This window comes from Liolophura sinensis, chromosome 2 (genome assembly GCF_032854445.1).
Source record: "Liolophura sinensis isolate JHLJ2023 chromosome 2, CUHK_Ljap_v2, whole genome shotgun sequence".
In the NCBI taxonomy this organism is placed as follows: Eukaryota; Metazoa; Mollusca; class Polyplacophora; order Chitonida; family Chitonidae; genus Liolophura; species Liolophura sinensis.
In genome coordinates, this window is record NC_088296.1 from 177,046 (window position 1) to 193,505 (window position 16,460).

Below are 16,460 nucleotides of genomic sequence, written 5' to 3' on the forward strand. Positions count from 1 at the left end.
AGGTAAGTACGCTGTGTTGAGTGAATAGGATGTGATGCTCAACACGGCTTCAGATATACCTTGGCTGACTGTGTGGATATGTTAGGCAATGATTCTACACAGTAGACTCTGTATTAAAATTATTTGCATTTATCAGCATTTCTGACGATGAGGAGTATTAGCCTATATAACAGTTCGTTATTACATTTTCTAGATTATACATTATTAAGATACTGTGCATTTCAAGTGTTAATCAAGGATTAGGTCTTTTTAAACTGGTTTAAAAATCTGTCTATGTGGACCAGGTATCGGTGTGTGTGTGTGCATAGGGCATGGGGCAACAGATGGAAACCCAGTACACCCAGGGAATATACATTGCGTGTGTGTGGGCATTAGTTAATATACGGACCAGGCATCAAAGAGGAAACCCACCACACCTGAGACGATGCACGTCCTCCAACATCTGGACCAGGTATCGAAGAGGAAACCCACTCCACTTAAGAAGATAAATTTCCTGTAATGTTTGTATCAGGTATTATACAAAGAGAAAATCCTCCGCAACTGAGATTTATCTATTTATTTATTTCATTAGTTTTTACTCCGTACTCAAGAATAATTCACTTCTACGACGGCGGCCAGCACTACGGTGGTAGGAAACCGGGCTCCACACCTGAGAAGATACAGATCAGTTGATATTTTGAGCAGTAATATATGGACCCGGTGGTATACAAAACGACCCCCGGAGAAGATACACGTTCGGTAATATGAGGACCAGAAATACGACAGAGAAAACTCATTACATCTGAGAATATTCGTTTCAGGAATTATGTAGAGCAGGAATCAGAAAAAGGAGGAAAAGTCAGCATATGTCAGAAAATACTCATCAGAGAATGTTTGTACCAGAAATTGAACTGATTTCACTTAAGGGAAAGGATTAAATAGAGAGGATGATTACTGAAATGACCAAAAGCTGGGTAGCTGTTTCCAGTGTGCATCATCGAGATTTCATCGCTGCGAAAAAAAGAAAATCATGTGGACGTGTTAAAGTATTATGAACCTCGGCAGTTACACACAGTTCTGAAAAATCCGTGTGTATCATTCAACTCGTTGTCACATCTGCGACTTAACATGGGTTCCAGGGCAGTTTCAAATCGATTGAAATAGGACTGGGAGCGGATGCTGGAATATCGCCGAAGACTACAATGTTTTTCCATACCCATGAATGGTCATGTGTTTTTGTTTTTGATGCACTCGAAAAGAGCTATCTGTCTTCTTTCCTCAGTACAAGCACAGTTATCTCCCTTGAGTCAATTCACATTTATCTTGAGTTGGACACAGACCCCCATTACAACTTCCGTTTTTCGGTAGGGACAATCATAGTTCTGTGTATTTTAGGGCGTAAAGTCTTTTTTTGCTGCCAGCCTGCCGTTTTTGGTGTACAGGTGCATGCTTGGTATCAAAATGATGGAAATTGTCCAAGCTTTAAGCAGATATGAGTTTTAATGATGAAAGTTTGAAATTCTGGGCGAGAGGACACAAGGAGACAGGTGGTGATGAGGCTGCGAGTGACGTTGGCGTTGCTAGGCACCCCTCCCAGTTGCAGGCATAGAAAAGTCCAGATTTTGACAGTCAACCTATGTCAACATTTTTATGGCTTCTTTCTCACAGGCTGGTCCAGGTATGTACCAAAGCTTATTGGCCACGGAATGTTTGGGACTGAGCTACAGCACTAAACGTTAACATTGTCGCTTATGGAAAACTAATGGGGGTCTGTGAGCAGTTGAGTTAAAATCCTTTGGATCTTGGTAATACAGTTCATTAATAGTGAACAAATCCCTCCAGGAATCATATAAGTTAAACTTGAACGTGTTGAATGTGAAATTGGTATCAGTAAATCTTTGAATACGGTTTATGATTTAAGAGTGTATTACTACATTTCAATGAAACTACAACTCAAGCATTCAAACGACGATTACTTAATGCACAATCACATATTTATTTACCGTATTTTTTAGAAGAGCACAGAAATACTGAATAGCGAATGGCAAATGTCACCGAGTCATACATGAATACAATAATAACAGTAAGCAGATGAAATGTCACAGCGCGCTTCTGTACAACACGTCATCATGACCAGAGGTTGTCATCGCTAAAATAATGGTGACGAAACCACTTTTTCTGCGTAAAATATATCCCGTACAACGATAAGTTTCAGAAATCAAAGATGATTTGACAACTAATACTGAGTCGAATATGTCCTTCATAAACACTGTTGCTAGTTTTAAAATACATCTATGGGAACCACGGACTCAAACACACAATGACAAAGTCACAGATGACAACAGAAGACCTTTCAATACACGGTTTGATGTGCACATTAAGTTGGAGACGTCTTGGAGGTTAGAGTTAAAATGAAACAATCGTCCCATTCTTCACAGCACACAAAGTCAAACATGACCATTAACATGTGAAGTTAATTAAACATAAGAAGGAGGCAGCTCATGTTGTCGTTATTCATACATGTAAGAAATAAAACAGAATCCACGTTAATACATGTACAACAAAAGTGATAAGATACATCACTGAAAAATTGTGGACAGGATTGTTTACATCAAACTTTGAAAATCAACACCAAAGATAAACGGTGTAACAACTATACACCTATCAGTTCACCGGACTAAGCACATCCAAGTCAAACACAATCTATATTCTGAACAAAATCCTTAAACAACCGACACACAGCATACATGTAATCAACGTATATACATGTATTAATACAAGCATATAATACAGCTAAAACATATGATTTGCACTGGGCGAAATTATCACAATGTCATCATATATAATCACCAGACACGGTGTAATACTTACAGGATAGGATCTACCTGGGCAGAGATTACAATGTCAGTAATGCATATCATCTAACCTCACAGTACTTACAACGAAATCTCACTTAAAGGAAATATTTATAATTTGAAATATAAATGGTTAGCATCCTTCCAGACACTGCTTACATACATAAAAAGAGTTTTTAAACACATTTCTGTTACACTTCTGCAACACGTATTGGTTTTTATTCATAAAAGACAATGTGCATGTCTAGTAACTAAGATATGTGTTTATTATGGTAAACACATGAGATATTTACATTGTAATAGGGTGGATATATTAAGGAAAAGACATATTTCAAAAACAACTGATTATACTGAGTGCAGACAGTTGATAAACATATCAAATTGTTTAATGTTGTAAACAATTGACATGTTTTTACTCCAATGTGCTACACTGTTCATGTATTTAATCCAGCTATGGCTAGGTACCTGTAATGTTAATGTGTTAGTAAAGGCAAAGTTTCAGTAAACAAATTAAAACCAAAAAATGGCCAAACATACAGGAAAAAATCATTGATTGGTGTTAAGGCCGCACATACCTCTACCACAACTGAGAACATTATGGTGGGAGGAAACCGGGCAAAGTCTGGGAGAACACATGACTATCCGCAGTTTTCTACCAGACCTTCATTAATTTACGGCTGGAGAGGGAGCCAGCATTTGTAAGAGGCTCCTGGATCATAACGCCAGACTGGCACGCTAACCAAACATGTCGTGTTGGACGTATGATTAGCCATACCTTACAGGATAGGTCAATGGAAGAAATTTTTTGTTTGCATTCTGTCTAAACAAACTTCTATTAAAATAGAAAAAAAACACCTGTTGAAGTATGGCACTTTCCTGGAGGGTCTGTTGGCTTTCGCTCAAAGAGATAACTTGAAAAGACAGGTTATATCCTTCACAGACATGAGGTGAACACCTCAGTGTAAGGTATAAACGAGGTGTATATGGGGTTTGCATCTCAAGTACAACTCAGTGTGAGGTATAGTGGAGATGTACACCCCATCTATGTTATCGGAGGTGTACAGTTGGTTTGCGCGCTAGCAAACTTTACAACATTAAATATGCTAATGCTGTGTTTCAAATAGGTCTGAAAGTTGATCTGCTTCTCACGTTTCATGAAATTTGATTAAATGTGCTGTCTGGGAAACAATAATAATAAAAAGTTGTTGAGTTTTTGTAATTCATTTCTACAGGTACAAGTGGGGATAGGCTAAGTAATTCCTACATAACTTCTGCGCAGCTGAGTAAAGGTGGTAAAATTTTACAATCTAAGGACAACACTTGTTGCATTTTAATGTAATACAGGGTAAATGTTTATTTCTGCAAATTTTCCTTTTGACAGGAAAGAAATATAAACCCCATTCTCCACAAAACATCCTATCCCAGACTCTTACGTGTAGAGTATCAACCCAGGTGGGCTACTACAGACAGCCCTGAACTTTGATTTTTGCCATTGGACATGTAAGATTTTGGTTATAGTGCCAAATTCATATAAAGATATTACTAACAAAAAATTTTAAAACTTGTCCTTTTTATAGGTTAAAAATGCGCAATTCAGGAAACTGGGTCCAAGACTTGCCTCCGAACTGAAGAAGGAGGACTGATTGGATAAAACTGACACAGAGGCATTTAAGTTATTCATACACTATCAATTTCTGCTGTGCTACTTTGCATCTAACATGTCAAAATAAAATACATCAGAGGTTTAATTGTTTTGGATAGAATTGAAAACTTCCCCCCTGCCAGAGTTATTACCCACCTCACTGGAGGTTACCAAGGTAAGAAAATGTTATGACTTCACTTTCAACCACTACAGCTAAAAAAGTGGTAGCTGAGAATATTGTAGACAAAAGTACAAGCTGCATGTAGAGGTATGGCAAGGTACCATGCGAAAGTTAGGGTATATACATATTTTTCACGTTGAAGATTTAATACATAATCATAAACGAAAATCAATGCTCTGGTCTAAGCTAAAAGGGTAAGGCATATTTCTCTCATTTAGTTTTTTTCTTAGGAATTAAAGTTACATAACACAACAAAAATTACTACATGTACCATGTTGACAATATGTATTGTCATGTATAAACTGTGGCCCGTTTTGCTCAGTGACACTCCTGATTATGCTGATTTACAAGTCGCCATCACTAAAAAATAAAACTACCCAGCCATTATCTACATCTATTTTGTTTGGAAGAAAACTGACATTGATGTTCAGGACAAGTGAAACAGACTGTGTGTATAACTACACCAAGATGTAAGCTTGTGACAGATCACTGACCACTTTGCAGAAGAAGCTATACATACTGAATTAGCCACAGTGCTGACATTAACTAAAACATCAATACACAAACTGGTCTGTCTTTTTTTTTTTTTTTTTTAAACCTAACAAAACAGTCTCCTTCAACACATGATAACATGATGGAAAGGATGTAATAAATAATTACCTGATGGTCAGGAAGTGCTTATCATATCACAGAGAACTGGAGGCAGAGTTGCAGAGTCACCCGTTACCAGACGAGTAGACACAGATCCATGCCTGACATAAAACCCAACCGATGGCACGAGAGGCTCTGTGACGATAACATCACTGACAGTGTACATTACCTGGTTGTTGTCACAGTCCAGGACTGTCAGTGTGTGCTCATCACAGTCCAGGTACACACCCAGGTGAGGAGGTCGTGTGTAACGTCTCCACTGTAGATAGTCAGGTTTGATCTCACCACCACCACTGTGCCTATAACACTTGACCTTATCACCACGGTACTCCATCCCAATGTACCAGGAGTTACGGCCAGGGTCTGTCTCCTCACTCACATCACAGCTCTCCTGTGTCACTCCTACACGACAGTCACAGATATGTGAACAGGTGATGTGTATCTCCCAGTAGTACCTGCCCGTCTGGTAACGCCCGCCTGTCACAGCTCTCCTCCACCTCCCCCAGGACAAGCCCTCAGCCTTTACCACACAGCCGCTGTCAGTGATTCTCAGATTCCTGTCGTCTGTCTCTGTGAATCTCAGCGTCGGCTCTGCAAAAACACAACAGTAGCAGCATAAACAACAGCAAACCATAAACACACGCTGTAAGACTGAGGTGTAAATACCTGTACACATACCGTGGTTTTAATTCTCAACACAACCTCTTTGAATAAAATGACATAGGCTACATTGCTGACACGAATTTAATTTATACACAGATCTCTGTCATTTTCAGCCAGTATGAAAGAGTTGAACTTCGACAAGGATCCGTCACTAAATGACGGGTAGCCCTAAGACATAGGCTAAATACTGGGTTAAAATACAGGCTTTTAGCGATCTAATTTGTTTAAAATTTATCACCTACAACAAGAATAATACCTTCCTCTATCCAGTCATTGGTTTTAGTTGTCAGTTATGGCACATTTGAACACACAATTCACTCTGAAGCTGTAGTAGGTCTGTTGTCATTCGTGGCGTACCAAAACCGCCTGTGTAATAAGGGAGGTAACTCGCCACACATAACTTACCAAGTGACTTTCATTGTCACAATACCCCCAAAGACTATTTAATCCACCAGAAGTAGTCAGCTAAATTTTCTTCAATTTGCCATTTTTTTAAAAAATAAAAAAATATTTTAATATTAACAACAAACTTATATTAAGGGAGGAGGGACATGTAAACCTCATACTCTTATACATGGAATCTATATCCTTTAGCATTAATAATGAAACAGATATAAGGGCATTTTTTCTCATTTATTTCCCCTTTGAAGTAAGTGTTTGACTACATTTGAATCTAGTAAATAATGGCGAATTTTTGCTTGAATACATGTGTCAGTAATAATTAGGGGGCCTCCGTGGTTCAGTTGGTTAGCGCGCTAGCGCAGCGTAATGAAACAGAAGGCTCTCACCATGCACTGCGGTCGCTGTGAGTTCCAGCTCATGCTGGCCTCCTCTTCGGCCGTTCGTATAAAGGTCTACCAACAACCTGCAGATGGTCGTGGGTTTCCACCGGGCTATGCCCAGTTTCCTCCCACCATAATGCTTGCTGCCGTCGTCTAAGTGAAATATTCTTGAGTACGGCGTAAAGCACAAAAAATTGGGTGCAATATGTTATCTGTCCTGCACTAAGAGTGTACACCTGCTCTTGTACACATGGGGTAAACATCACCCAGACACCACAGAATACACGAACACCAGTCCTGATCTAACATTACACCCGCTGATTTGTAAATAAAAGGTAGACACTGATGGCTTCACTACCATCTGTTCTGATCTAATTTTGCAGCTGCTGATATATAATTCTGCTATGTACCTTCCTCTTTTTGTGACTTCTGGGCCAGCTGTACATTAATCTGAATCTCCTGTGCACATCCTACTGTGTACTTCACATTAGCCTGTGTCTTCTGAGCACACCTTAATGTATACCTCACATTAGCCTATGTCTTCTGTGCACATCCTACTGTATACCTCACATTAGCCTATGTCTTCTGTGCCCACCCTACTGTATAACTCACATTAGCCTATGTCTTCTGTGCACACCCTACTGTATACCTCACATTAGCCTGTGTCTTCTGTGCACACCCTACTGTATACCTCACATTAGCCTGTGTCTTCTGTGCACATCCTTCTGTAAAACTCACATTAGCCTGTGTCTTCTGTGCACATCCAACTGTACAACTCACATTAGCCTGTGTCTTCTGTGCACATCCTACTGTATATCTCACATTAGCCGTTGTCTTCTAAGCACACCCTACTGTATATCTCACATTAGCCTGTGTCTTCTAAGCACACCCTACTGTAAAACTCACATTAGCCTGTGTCTTCTGTGCACATCCTACTGTACAACTCACATTAGCCTGTGTCTTCTGTGCACACCCTACTGTATAACTCACCTTAGCCTGTGTCTTCTGTGCACACCTTAATGTATACATCACATTAGCCTGTGTCTTCTGTGCACATCCTACTGTACAACTCACATTAGCCTATGTCTTCTGTGCCCACCCTACTGTATAACTCACATTAGCATATGTTTTCTGTGCCCACCCTACTGTATAACTCACACTAGCCTATGTCTTCTGTGCACACCCTACTGTATACCTCACATTAGCCTGTGTCTTCTGTGCACACCCTACTGTATAACTCACCTTAGCCTGTGTCTTCTGTGCACATCCTACTGTATACCTCACATTAGCCTGTGTCTTCTGTGCACACCCTACTGTATAACTCACCTTAGCCTGTGTCTCCTGTGCACACCTTAATGTATACCTCACATTAGCCTGTGTCTTCTGTGCACATCCTACTGTATAACTCACATTAGCCTATGTCTTCTGTGCCCACCCTACTGTATAACTCACACTAGCCTATGTCTTCTGTGCCCACCCTACTGTATAACTCACATTAGCCTGTGTCTTCTGTGCACACCCTACTGTATACCTCACATTAGCCTGTGTCTTCTGTGCACACCCTACTGTATAACTCACATTAGTCTGTGTCTTCTGTGCACACCCTACTGAATACCTAACATTAGCCTGTGTCTTCTGTGCACACTCTACTGTATACCTCACATTAGCCTGTGTCTTCTGTGCACATCTTACTGTATAACTCACATTAGCCTATGTCTTCTGTGCCCACCCTACTGTATAACTCACATTAGCCTGTGTCTTCTGTGCACACCCTACTGTATACCTGACATTAGCCTATGTCTTCTGTGTACACCCTACTGTATAACTCACATTAGTCTGTGTCTTCTGTGCACACCCTACTGAATACCTAACATTAGCCTGTGTCTTCTGTGCACACTCTACCGTATACCTCACATTAGCCTGTGTCTTCTGTGCACACCCTACTGTATATCTCACATTAGCCTGTGTCTTCTGTGCACATCTTACTGTATACCTCACATTAGTCTGTGTCTTATGTGCACACCTTACTGTATACCTCACATTAGCCTGTGTCTTCTGTGCACATCCTACTGTATAACTCACATTAGCCTGTGTCTTCTGTGCATATCCTACTGTATAACTCGCATTAGCGTGTGTGTTCTGTGCACACCCTACTGAATATCTCACATTAGCCTGTGTCTTCTGTGCACATCCTACTGTATAACTCACATTAGCCTGTGTCTTCTGTGCATATCCTACTGTATAACTCACATTAGCCTGTGTCTTCTAAGCACACCCTACTGTATATCTCACATTAGCCTGTGTCTTCTAAGCACACCCTACTGTAAAAATCACATTAGCCTGGGTCTTCTGTGCACATCCAACTGTACAACTCACATTAGCCTGGGTCTTCTGTGCACATCCTACTGTACAACTCACATTAGCCTGTGTCTTCTGTGCACATCCTACTGTATATCTCACATTAGCCTGTGTCTTCTAAGCACACCCTACTGTACAACTCACATTAGTCTGTGTCTTCTGTGCATACCCTACTGTATAACTCACATTAGCCTGGGTCTTATGTGCACATCCTACTGTACTCTGGGCAAACCATACTGTATATCTGACAATAATTTGTATATTCCGGGCACACACTACTGTATACCTCACATTAGTTAGCATCCTTTTACCTGCCCTATCTCCTGCCTAACATTAATGTGTATGGTTTATACTATCTGTACTTTTTCAAACTCTTCTCACTTTCGTCGGTCTTGGAATACTGTTCAATTTCTTGGCACGCCACGGACATATCGGTTTTGTTTTCTTAACAGAGTCTATCGTGTGTTTTGCAGGTACACAGCCGTTCGCCCTCTCCATTTTTGTCTGTGTCTTCGATGCACACACTAATGTAAATCCTTCAGTCCTTTATGTCGTCTAAGCACACCCTACTGTATGCCTTTTATACATAAGAACTTACTTGTAACACGTAGGGGAGATATTTGTCCATCGACTGCTGCTTCTAAGTCCTGGCGTTCTTGCATTGTCTCTTTTACAGTCACCTGTCTAGGAACAACTTGGTCATGTTGTACAGAAGCTAGAAGCTTCTGTCTGCTGACCTCATGTTTCTCCAGATCTGATCTTATCCCATTCAGCTGGTCATCAGTTCTGCGAGAAGAGGAGAGAAAACAAAGAGACACAGTCGTGTAGTGATCTTGTGTCCGCGCAGTTAAAAGAATGCCATAATGTACTATTCCTAGTAGGTTAGATCTAATTTGTCTGGACAAACGTAAGATTGAACATTAGATATATCTCACACTTGAGTCATGTTTTGGACAACTATAGCTTACAGAAACACATCTGCTGACAATAGTCACGTGCGCATGCATAACAAACATGGGGACGTATAACACATTTATACATACGTTTTGGTGAAGTCCGTGGAACCCTGTCAACAAACAGAATTGAGCCTACATATAAAATCCCGTAAAGAAGAAACAGATACCTCTCCAGAGACACACAGTACACAGGCACCCTTGGCTTTTACCTCCAACATCTAGACCATTCCCTGATCTATTACATAGCCCATATCAGCTCTCATTTCCGCTTAATATATTCCATTGTGCTTCATACAATACAATTTCCCCTTATTTGCAAATCTATTTACATACAAATCTTGTTTTATTTTAAAAAAAAACAGCATACAATATGTTCTTTTTGACATTACATGTTGCTACTTTATTGCTTTAATCGGACCGAGGGGTACCACTGAGCATAATAAAGCTGTTGAACTCAGGATCTAAAACTTTAGCAGATCTGGCAGCATGAGGTGGATTTGAATACCTGATCACAGTTCCTAAGGGTGGTTTGGGTCTTAGGTAACGTCTGTAGTAGAGGCAACTGAACTAATGTTAGAGATTGTCACTTATATGCTTGACTTACCTGCAAAAACTCCACGTCCATTGATGCTAATAAATCATTGGAAGCCTGTACCATTCTCTCCATTTCCTGGGCCTGTAGCTGTAAATGTTTGAGTATAGCACTACACTCCACACTCCACTGTGAATAGCGGGTTCTTATGCCATCTAAGGAGTGCCGCCTCCAGGCTTGTAAGGCTTCCAAGGCTGCACAATAAGCCTTTTCTACCTCCTGAGTGTGAAGTTCCTGGTTTTCCTGCCAAGCAGAAAAATCGTTTATTACCTCATCCACACCTTTAGAACTGCGTGTTCAAGAAGTTATATATGTATGTGTAAAAGGGTGAAGTATACGCGCCACATAACAATGTGTCTCCGGGGTGGAGGGGATTTCCCTTTAATCCAGTGATGTACATGTAAGTGTCTACTCAAAACCCCAAAGGTACGTCGGTCAACCTCTAAAAGGGTCGTGCCATCAAAACTGATGCTCCGAGCATGGTGAAGCCTTAGATGCTTCCAACCTCAGACACCTGGGGCTGGTTTAAACACAAACGTTGTCGCCCCATCAGATCAAAGGGTGACGTGTATATATTATAGATATTATTATGACAGCGTATGATGGGCGATGATATATCAAGTGGAGTTGTCTAAGGTGGGCATATCGCGTGTGTGTCACTGAGAAGAAAGTCATAATAATGATACGATAGTCTGATCAGACAAGCCAGAAATAAGTAAATAGACTCGTCATTCACACAAATACATCACCGCATCAGTCCGTGTATTCCCCTGTTTAAGTTCTGATAAAAAGTCGTCAATATTCGGGTTTAACTCTTTAATTGTAATCTACATATATAATATGTGACAGAATCAGCTTTAATAGCAATATTCTACATAGTCAAAATGAGCCACAACAACATGAAACTGAACAGGTGTCATGGAAAATACCAACCTGTATCTTACTGTACAGCCTCAGAACTCCGGACAGTGATTCCTTAGTTTCGCCTAAGACTTTCTCCAGTTCATTAGTCCTGCTCAAAACAGCTGGCTGTAATGGAAAAAGAACGCTACATTAAAAAATCCGCCTTTCAAATGACTCACTACGGTACAGGACAAAATGTCCCATTCTTCACTACACATCATAAATTTTAGGTCAGTAAACAGTTCCAAATCATGCCATATTTATTTTGATTATCGACTTATATACTAGCATGGTACACGATTTAGATAGTGATTTAAGTTATGCGACCAGAACATTCCTTGTTTCTTTCTAACATCATTGAAAACTGTTTATCACTTTTCTTTGCATGATTCCAAAGTAATTTTGAACTTACACAATTTCTTAGTTTTTCGTGGTTTGTGTTAATAGTCGTTTTGGGAAATGACCACACGAGTATTGACTCCATTTCGGTTGATGTCTGATATACGAATATCTTTTTCACATTACCTTGTCATTCTCAGCTGCTGATGGTATATCCCGCATAGCGTGTCCCTGATGCTCAACCACACACCCCACACAGATCACCATTCGACACGGTTCACAGTACAAGTCGAATGACCGACCGTGTCTGGGGCATGACGGCTGCTGGGTTGATTGGTGGTCCCTACTGACTTGGCCCTGTGAGGTTTCCTGAGAGAGGTACTCCAGGGGCGAAATCAGTTGGTGACGTTTCAGAGGACCCCTCATTGGGTGACAAATAACAAGACATTCCTCACAGTAGAACACACCACAGTTGTTACAAAACTTGACAGCTTTGACGTGATTACCTTCCTCACACAGAGAACAATATGGGATGTCATCCTCAATATTTACACCAGATGAGAACCTCTCCACAATTTCTGCTAGATGAAAGTTAGGAGGTAGACCAGCCACACCTTCTCTCCCCAGACTGGTCGGTGCCCGACACACAGGGCACGCTATCAGCTGATGAACGTCCTCATACCCAGTGCTGCCGGAGCTCTCGTCTGTTTGTACAGGTTTGAACTTGTCAGCGTACGAATCAATGCATTCCCTACAAAAACTGTGCTGACAGGGTAGCATTACTGGTTTCCGGAATGTTTCCATGCATATCGAACAGATGAGAACATCATCCCGCTCTTGCATACTTTCGGCCATTATTAGTTTTTTTTTTCCTGCAACAAAAACAGCAAATCGCTCAGACGGGCACCTATAAGAATGATCCTATTTACAAAATCATTAACGTTCAAGACAGCACACAACCTCCATCTGTTCCCGTGTTCCCACAACACACTGAGTACAGTACTTTTTATCGCGATTCTCCAATTCTCGTTTAAGAAGCATTAAAGTGTCTATACATGCACGAGGAGAGTAAACCTCGCTTTCCTGAGAAAGAATCCATTCTGCTCAGTTAGAAATTTGGCCATTCTTCCTTTTATTGCGCTTTTTGGCAAAAATCTGGTCAGGCTAATTTGGGCAGAGGTGTTTTATAGTGATATTCGATAGATATATAGCTCCAATCCATAATTAGCAAGTCTGTGTGCAAAAACGAGATTATCGCTATTTAAATGTATATTGTCTAGCCAAGCCTGTTGACTACAGTGTCTATGATGGTAACTTGACCCTATATACTGTATGTTAATTGGGCCAAACCTCTGGAATATCTCTATCTGCAGAAGTTTATACAATATATAACAGATATAATAAACACGACATTACTAATAGTGACACAAGCATTATATTAAAACAGTTATAAACCAAGGTCAAATTTTGTATTCCAGCTTCCAGTGTTTTTTTTAGAAAGCACAGAAGTAAAGACTACAATACACCAGCTTATCAATCAAAACGATTAAACCGTAAAATGTTGACTTCGTTCCAATGTGTGAAGTACACGACCGATTAGATACAGCGCTATAACAGGGACAGCCTGTCATAGCACCGTATCAACTCAAAGCCTGGATTGGAGATATGTTTATTTATTTATTTATTTGAGTGGTGTTTTACGCCATGCTCAAGAATATTTCACTTATACGACGGCGAGCAGTAATATAGTGAGAGGAAACCCACCACCATCCGCAGGTTGCTTCCAGACCTTCCCACGTCCGGCCGGGGGGAAGCCGGCATGAGCTGGACTTGAACTCACAGCAACCGCATTGGTGAGAGGAAACTGGATCATTGCGCTGCGCTAGCGCGCAGACCGACTGAGCCACGGAGCCCCCCCCCCCCCCCTCCTCCTGGGAGATATGTAACCCATGTACACTGTGGAAGTAGGTTAGCGTCCATTCAAACAACTCCAGCTAATATATAAGCCGACCTACATGGAGTAGGTGTGTCAAGTTACACACCCCATTATTGGTAATCAATGGGCGAGGTTGTAGTGTTTGCTGAGTGGCACGTTCATAATCCATGTAGCCTTTCAGTTCTGTTACATTGAAAACCCTGTCTGCAGTTCAGTGCATACCTTAGGTTTGAGCTCGCCTCCAAGTCGGGAGACCTGAGACTTGAGTCGCGTCATACCAAAGATTTCGAAAATGGTATTTCTTACTGTTCAGCTTGGGATATGAGAACATGTACATCCTAACCATGATTTTTTTACTGTTACAATTTTTATATTTGGAGCAGAAAGGCGAACGTAAGTGAACACACAGCGTTCCATACATGTCGGTTGCTCTGGTTATCTACATGTATGTAGGCCCAACCCCAGACAACACGTCAGTGGCAAGCAACGACCTTCAGCAAAACCCTACATAATGCTTCTCAAGTTCAAAGCTTCAGAAAAATACATTAATAACGTACTATCGCCCTGTTTATATTGTAAAAAGATCGACATAATTGGACAGTGTGAACTTGCCCCTAATTCAATTAGTCGTTTTTCTTGAGAAGAAAATATTCCAACTGTTTATAGACAGTGTCAGAGTTTCACACACAGATCGAGAGTAGAGTCTATACAGAGACACACACCATTAATCGTACGTCGACTTCGTGAGGATGAGCAGACCATTTACATTCTGTATGAGATCTGGTCACACGATCAAGTAAAGACAACTCCCTCACCTGATAGAAATATCCCGATATAACAATAGGCCTACCCCATCTTACAAGACTTACCTGTCGCCACTATTCCCACCGTGTTTCACTACTTGATAAAACTGTGCAGATTGAAACAGAAACTACTTGGTTCCGAGAAATAGGTCATCCGAGCAGGGGAGTTAAATCCCTCAGTATGCTTGTACACATTTATACTACATGACATCTCCACAATTGTAGCACAGTTCCCTCAACAACTCAAGAATGTGCACATAATCTTTAAAATTATGGCCATTGCAATGGCCGTTATTTACATAGTACGGCTTTAACTGCAACTGATCGGATGGCTCACAGATCAACGGTCATAACAGTTTACTTTAACAATATTATTTACTTATTTGGTTAGCGTTTTACGCCACGCTTAAGAAAATAAAATACGACGGCCGCCAGCATTATAGTGGGAAAAAACCGGGGCCCGGTGGAAGCCCGGGACCATCCGCATGATGCAGCCAGACTTTCCCATATGCGGCTGGAGAGGAAGCTAGCATGGACTGGAACTGGGCGGTAGGCTTCTTCGCCATTGCTCCGTGCTCGCGTGCTAATAATCTCGGCCACTGAAGCCCCTTTGAGCAACTGATATAGGCTATCACACAACAGACGGACTGGCTTACAGGGATTAGGTGAACGCTTATACAAGTATAACATCACTTTTTTTTACTGTCACAGTTTTTTTTTTTTAAATATTTACACGTTGTAAGTAAATGAACAGCGATCCATACAGGCATGATATCCGCGCTATGTGTGCCATAGGCAGCACGTCACCGCCAGTAATCGACCTTCAGCACAACTGCATAATGCTTTTCAAGGTTAAAGCTTCACGACCCCAAATTAATAACGTAATATCGCCCTGTTAGAAGATCGACACAGTCAAACAGTATAAACCTGAACAAAAATAAGTCGTTTTCCTTGATACGCAAATATCGACGGTTCTAGGCTCACACATAGGCTGGCATGGCCGATGTTAAAGTCTATAAAAGAAAGCGTCTCATTCGTATATCTACGTTGTGTCGATTTGAGGACGAGCAGACCAATTAAACTGTGTCTGACAGTGGGTGACACGATCAAGTAAAGACAACTCCTTAACCTGACAGATCGTTTCCATCCAAACTACATATAATCGTCTCACAGAGCTTACCTGTCGACACAAATCTCACCTGGCTTCACAACTTGGTGAAATTGAGCAGATTGGAATAGAAAATACTTAGTTCTGAGAAATGCACCTGATCTGTACAGGGGAGGTAAATCCCTCAGTATGTTTGTACACATTTATACTCTGTGACATCTCAAGAATGGTTTCCACAACTGGCCATTAACTTAAGGCCTATCTGTGAATGTCACATTTCGACTAACAACCAGTTAACCACAAAATTACTTCAGTAAATGGGTTCAAATCATTTATATTTGTTATACCGTTTAGGTACAAACAGTCTTCTTGGCAAGCTTGTCGTAAAGGGCGCCTAACCTAGAGCTCTACCGTGAGGCCTCGGTGATATATACACTCACATCTCCTATATTTGTGTGAGGGACCATAGAGGAATAAGCCTACCTGTTTGCCCTGAGTTGCGACCCTTACTTGAAGAGAACGGTCTTGCGAGATTTTCAAGCCCAACACTTCACTTCGGCTCTTGTTTAGAGACTGAAGATCGGGTTGGCCCACTTTGGCTAACCGGTTGGAGCAGATATGCTCCGAACTAAAATCACAAGGGTGTGTAGATGTCAAGCGATACGCAACATAAAAAAGACAATGATACTTATCGCCATTTGATAACCCCTCT

General features: G+C 41.0%; 3 protein-coding genes across 3 annotated transcripts in view; all 3 read right to left on the minus strand.

Moving 5' to 3' along the window:
* Nucleotides 1–15,833, minus strand: part of LOC135462967 (E3 ubiquitin-protein ligase TRIM47-like) — a 42,247-nt gene extending 26,414 nt beyond the window's left edge. Inside the window, exon 1 of the mRNA XM_064740289.1 lies at nucleotides 15,821–15,833. The gene's annotated coding sequence lies outside the window, so the exon portion shown is untranslated. The remainder of the gene's footprint in view (nucleotides 1–15,820) is intronic.
* Nucleotides 5,273–10,801, minus strand: LOC135462890 (uncharacterized). Its single transcript, XM_064740187.1, has 4 exons — nucleotides 10,672–10,801; nucleotides 10,155–10,177; nucleotides 9,710–9,897; nucleotides 5,273–5,899 (listed from the first exon to the last, which is right to left on the minus strand). The coding sequence occupies exons 1-4, from the start codon at nucleotides 10,732–10,734 to the stop codon at nucleotides 5,325–5,327; spliced, it is 849 nt and encodes a 282-aa protein (XP_064596257.1). The 5' UTR covers nucleotides 10,735–10,801; the 3' UTR covers nucleotides 5,273–5,324.
* The window catches only part of LOC135462696 (E3 ubiquitin-protein ligase Trim36-like), a 46,836-nt gene continuing 41,147 nt past the window's right edge, over nucleotides 10,772–16,460 (minus strand). Inside the window, exons 2-4 of the mRNA XM_064739919.1 lie at nucleotides 12,088–12,773; nucleotides 11,604–11,688; nucleotides 10,772–10,902 (exon numbers count right to left, since the gene is read on the minus strand). Coding sequence (XP_064595989.1) covers nucleotides 10,772–10,902; nucleotides 11,604–11,688; nucleotides 12,088–12,756 — 885 coding nt within the window. The 5' untranslated portion in view covers nucleotides 12,757–12,773. The remainder of the gene's footprint in view (nucleotides 10,903–11,603; nucleotides 11,689–12,087; nucleotides 12,774–16,460) is intronic.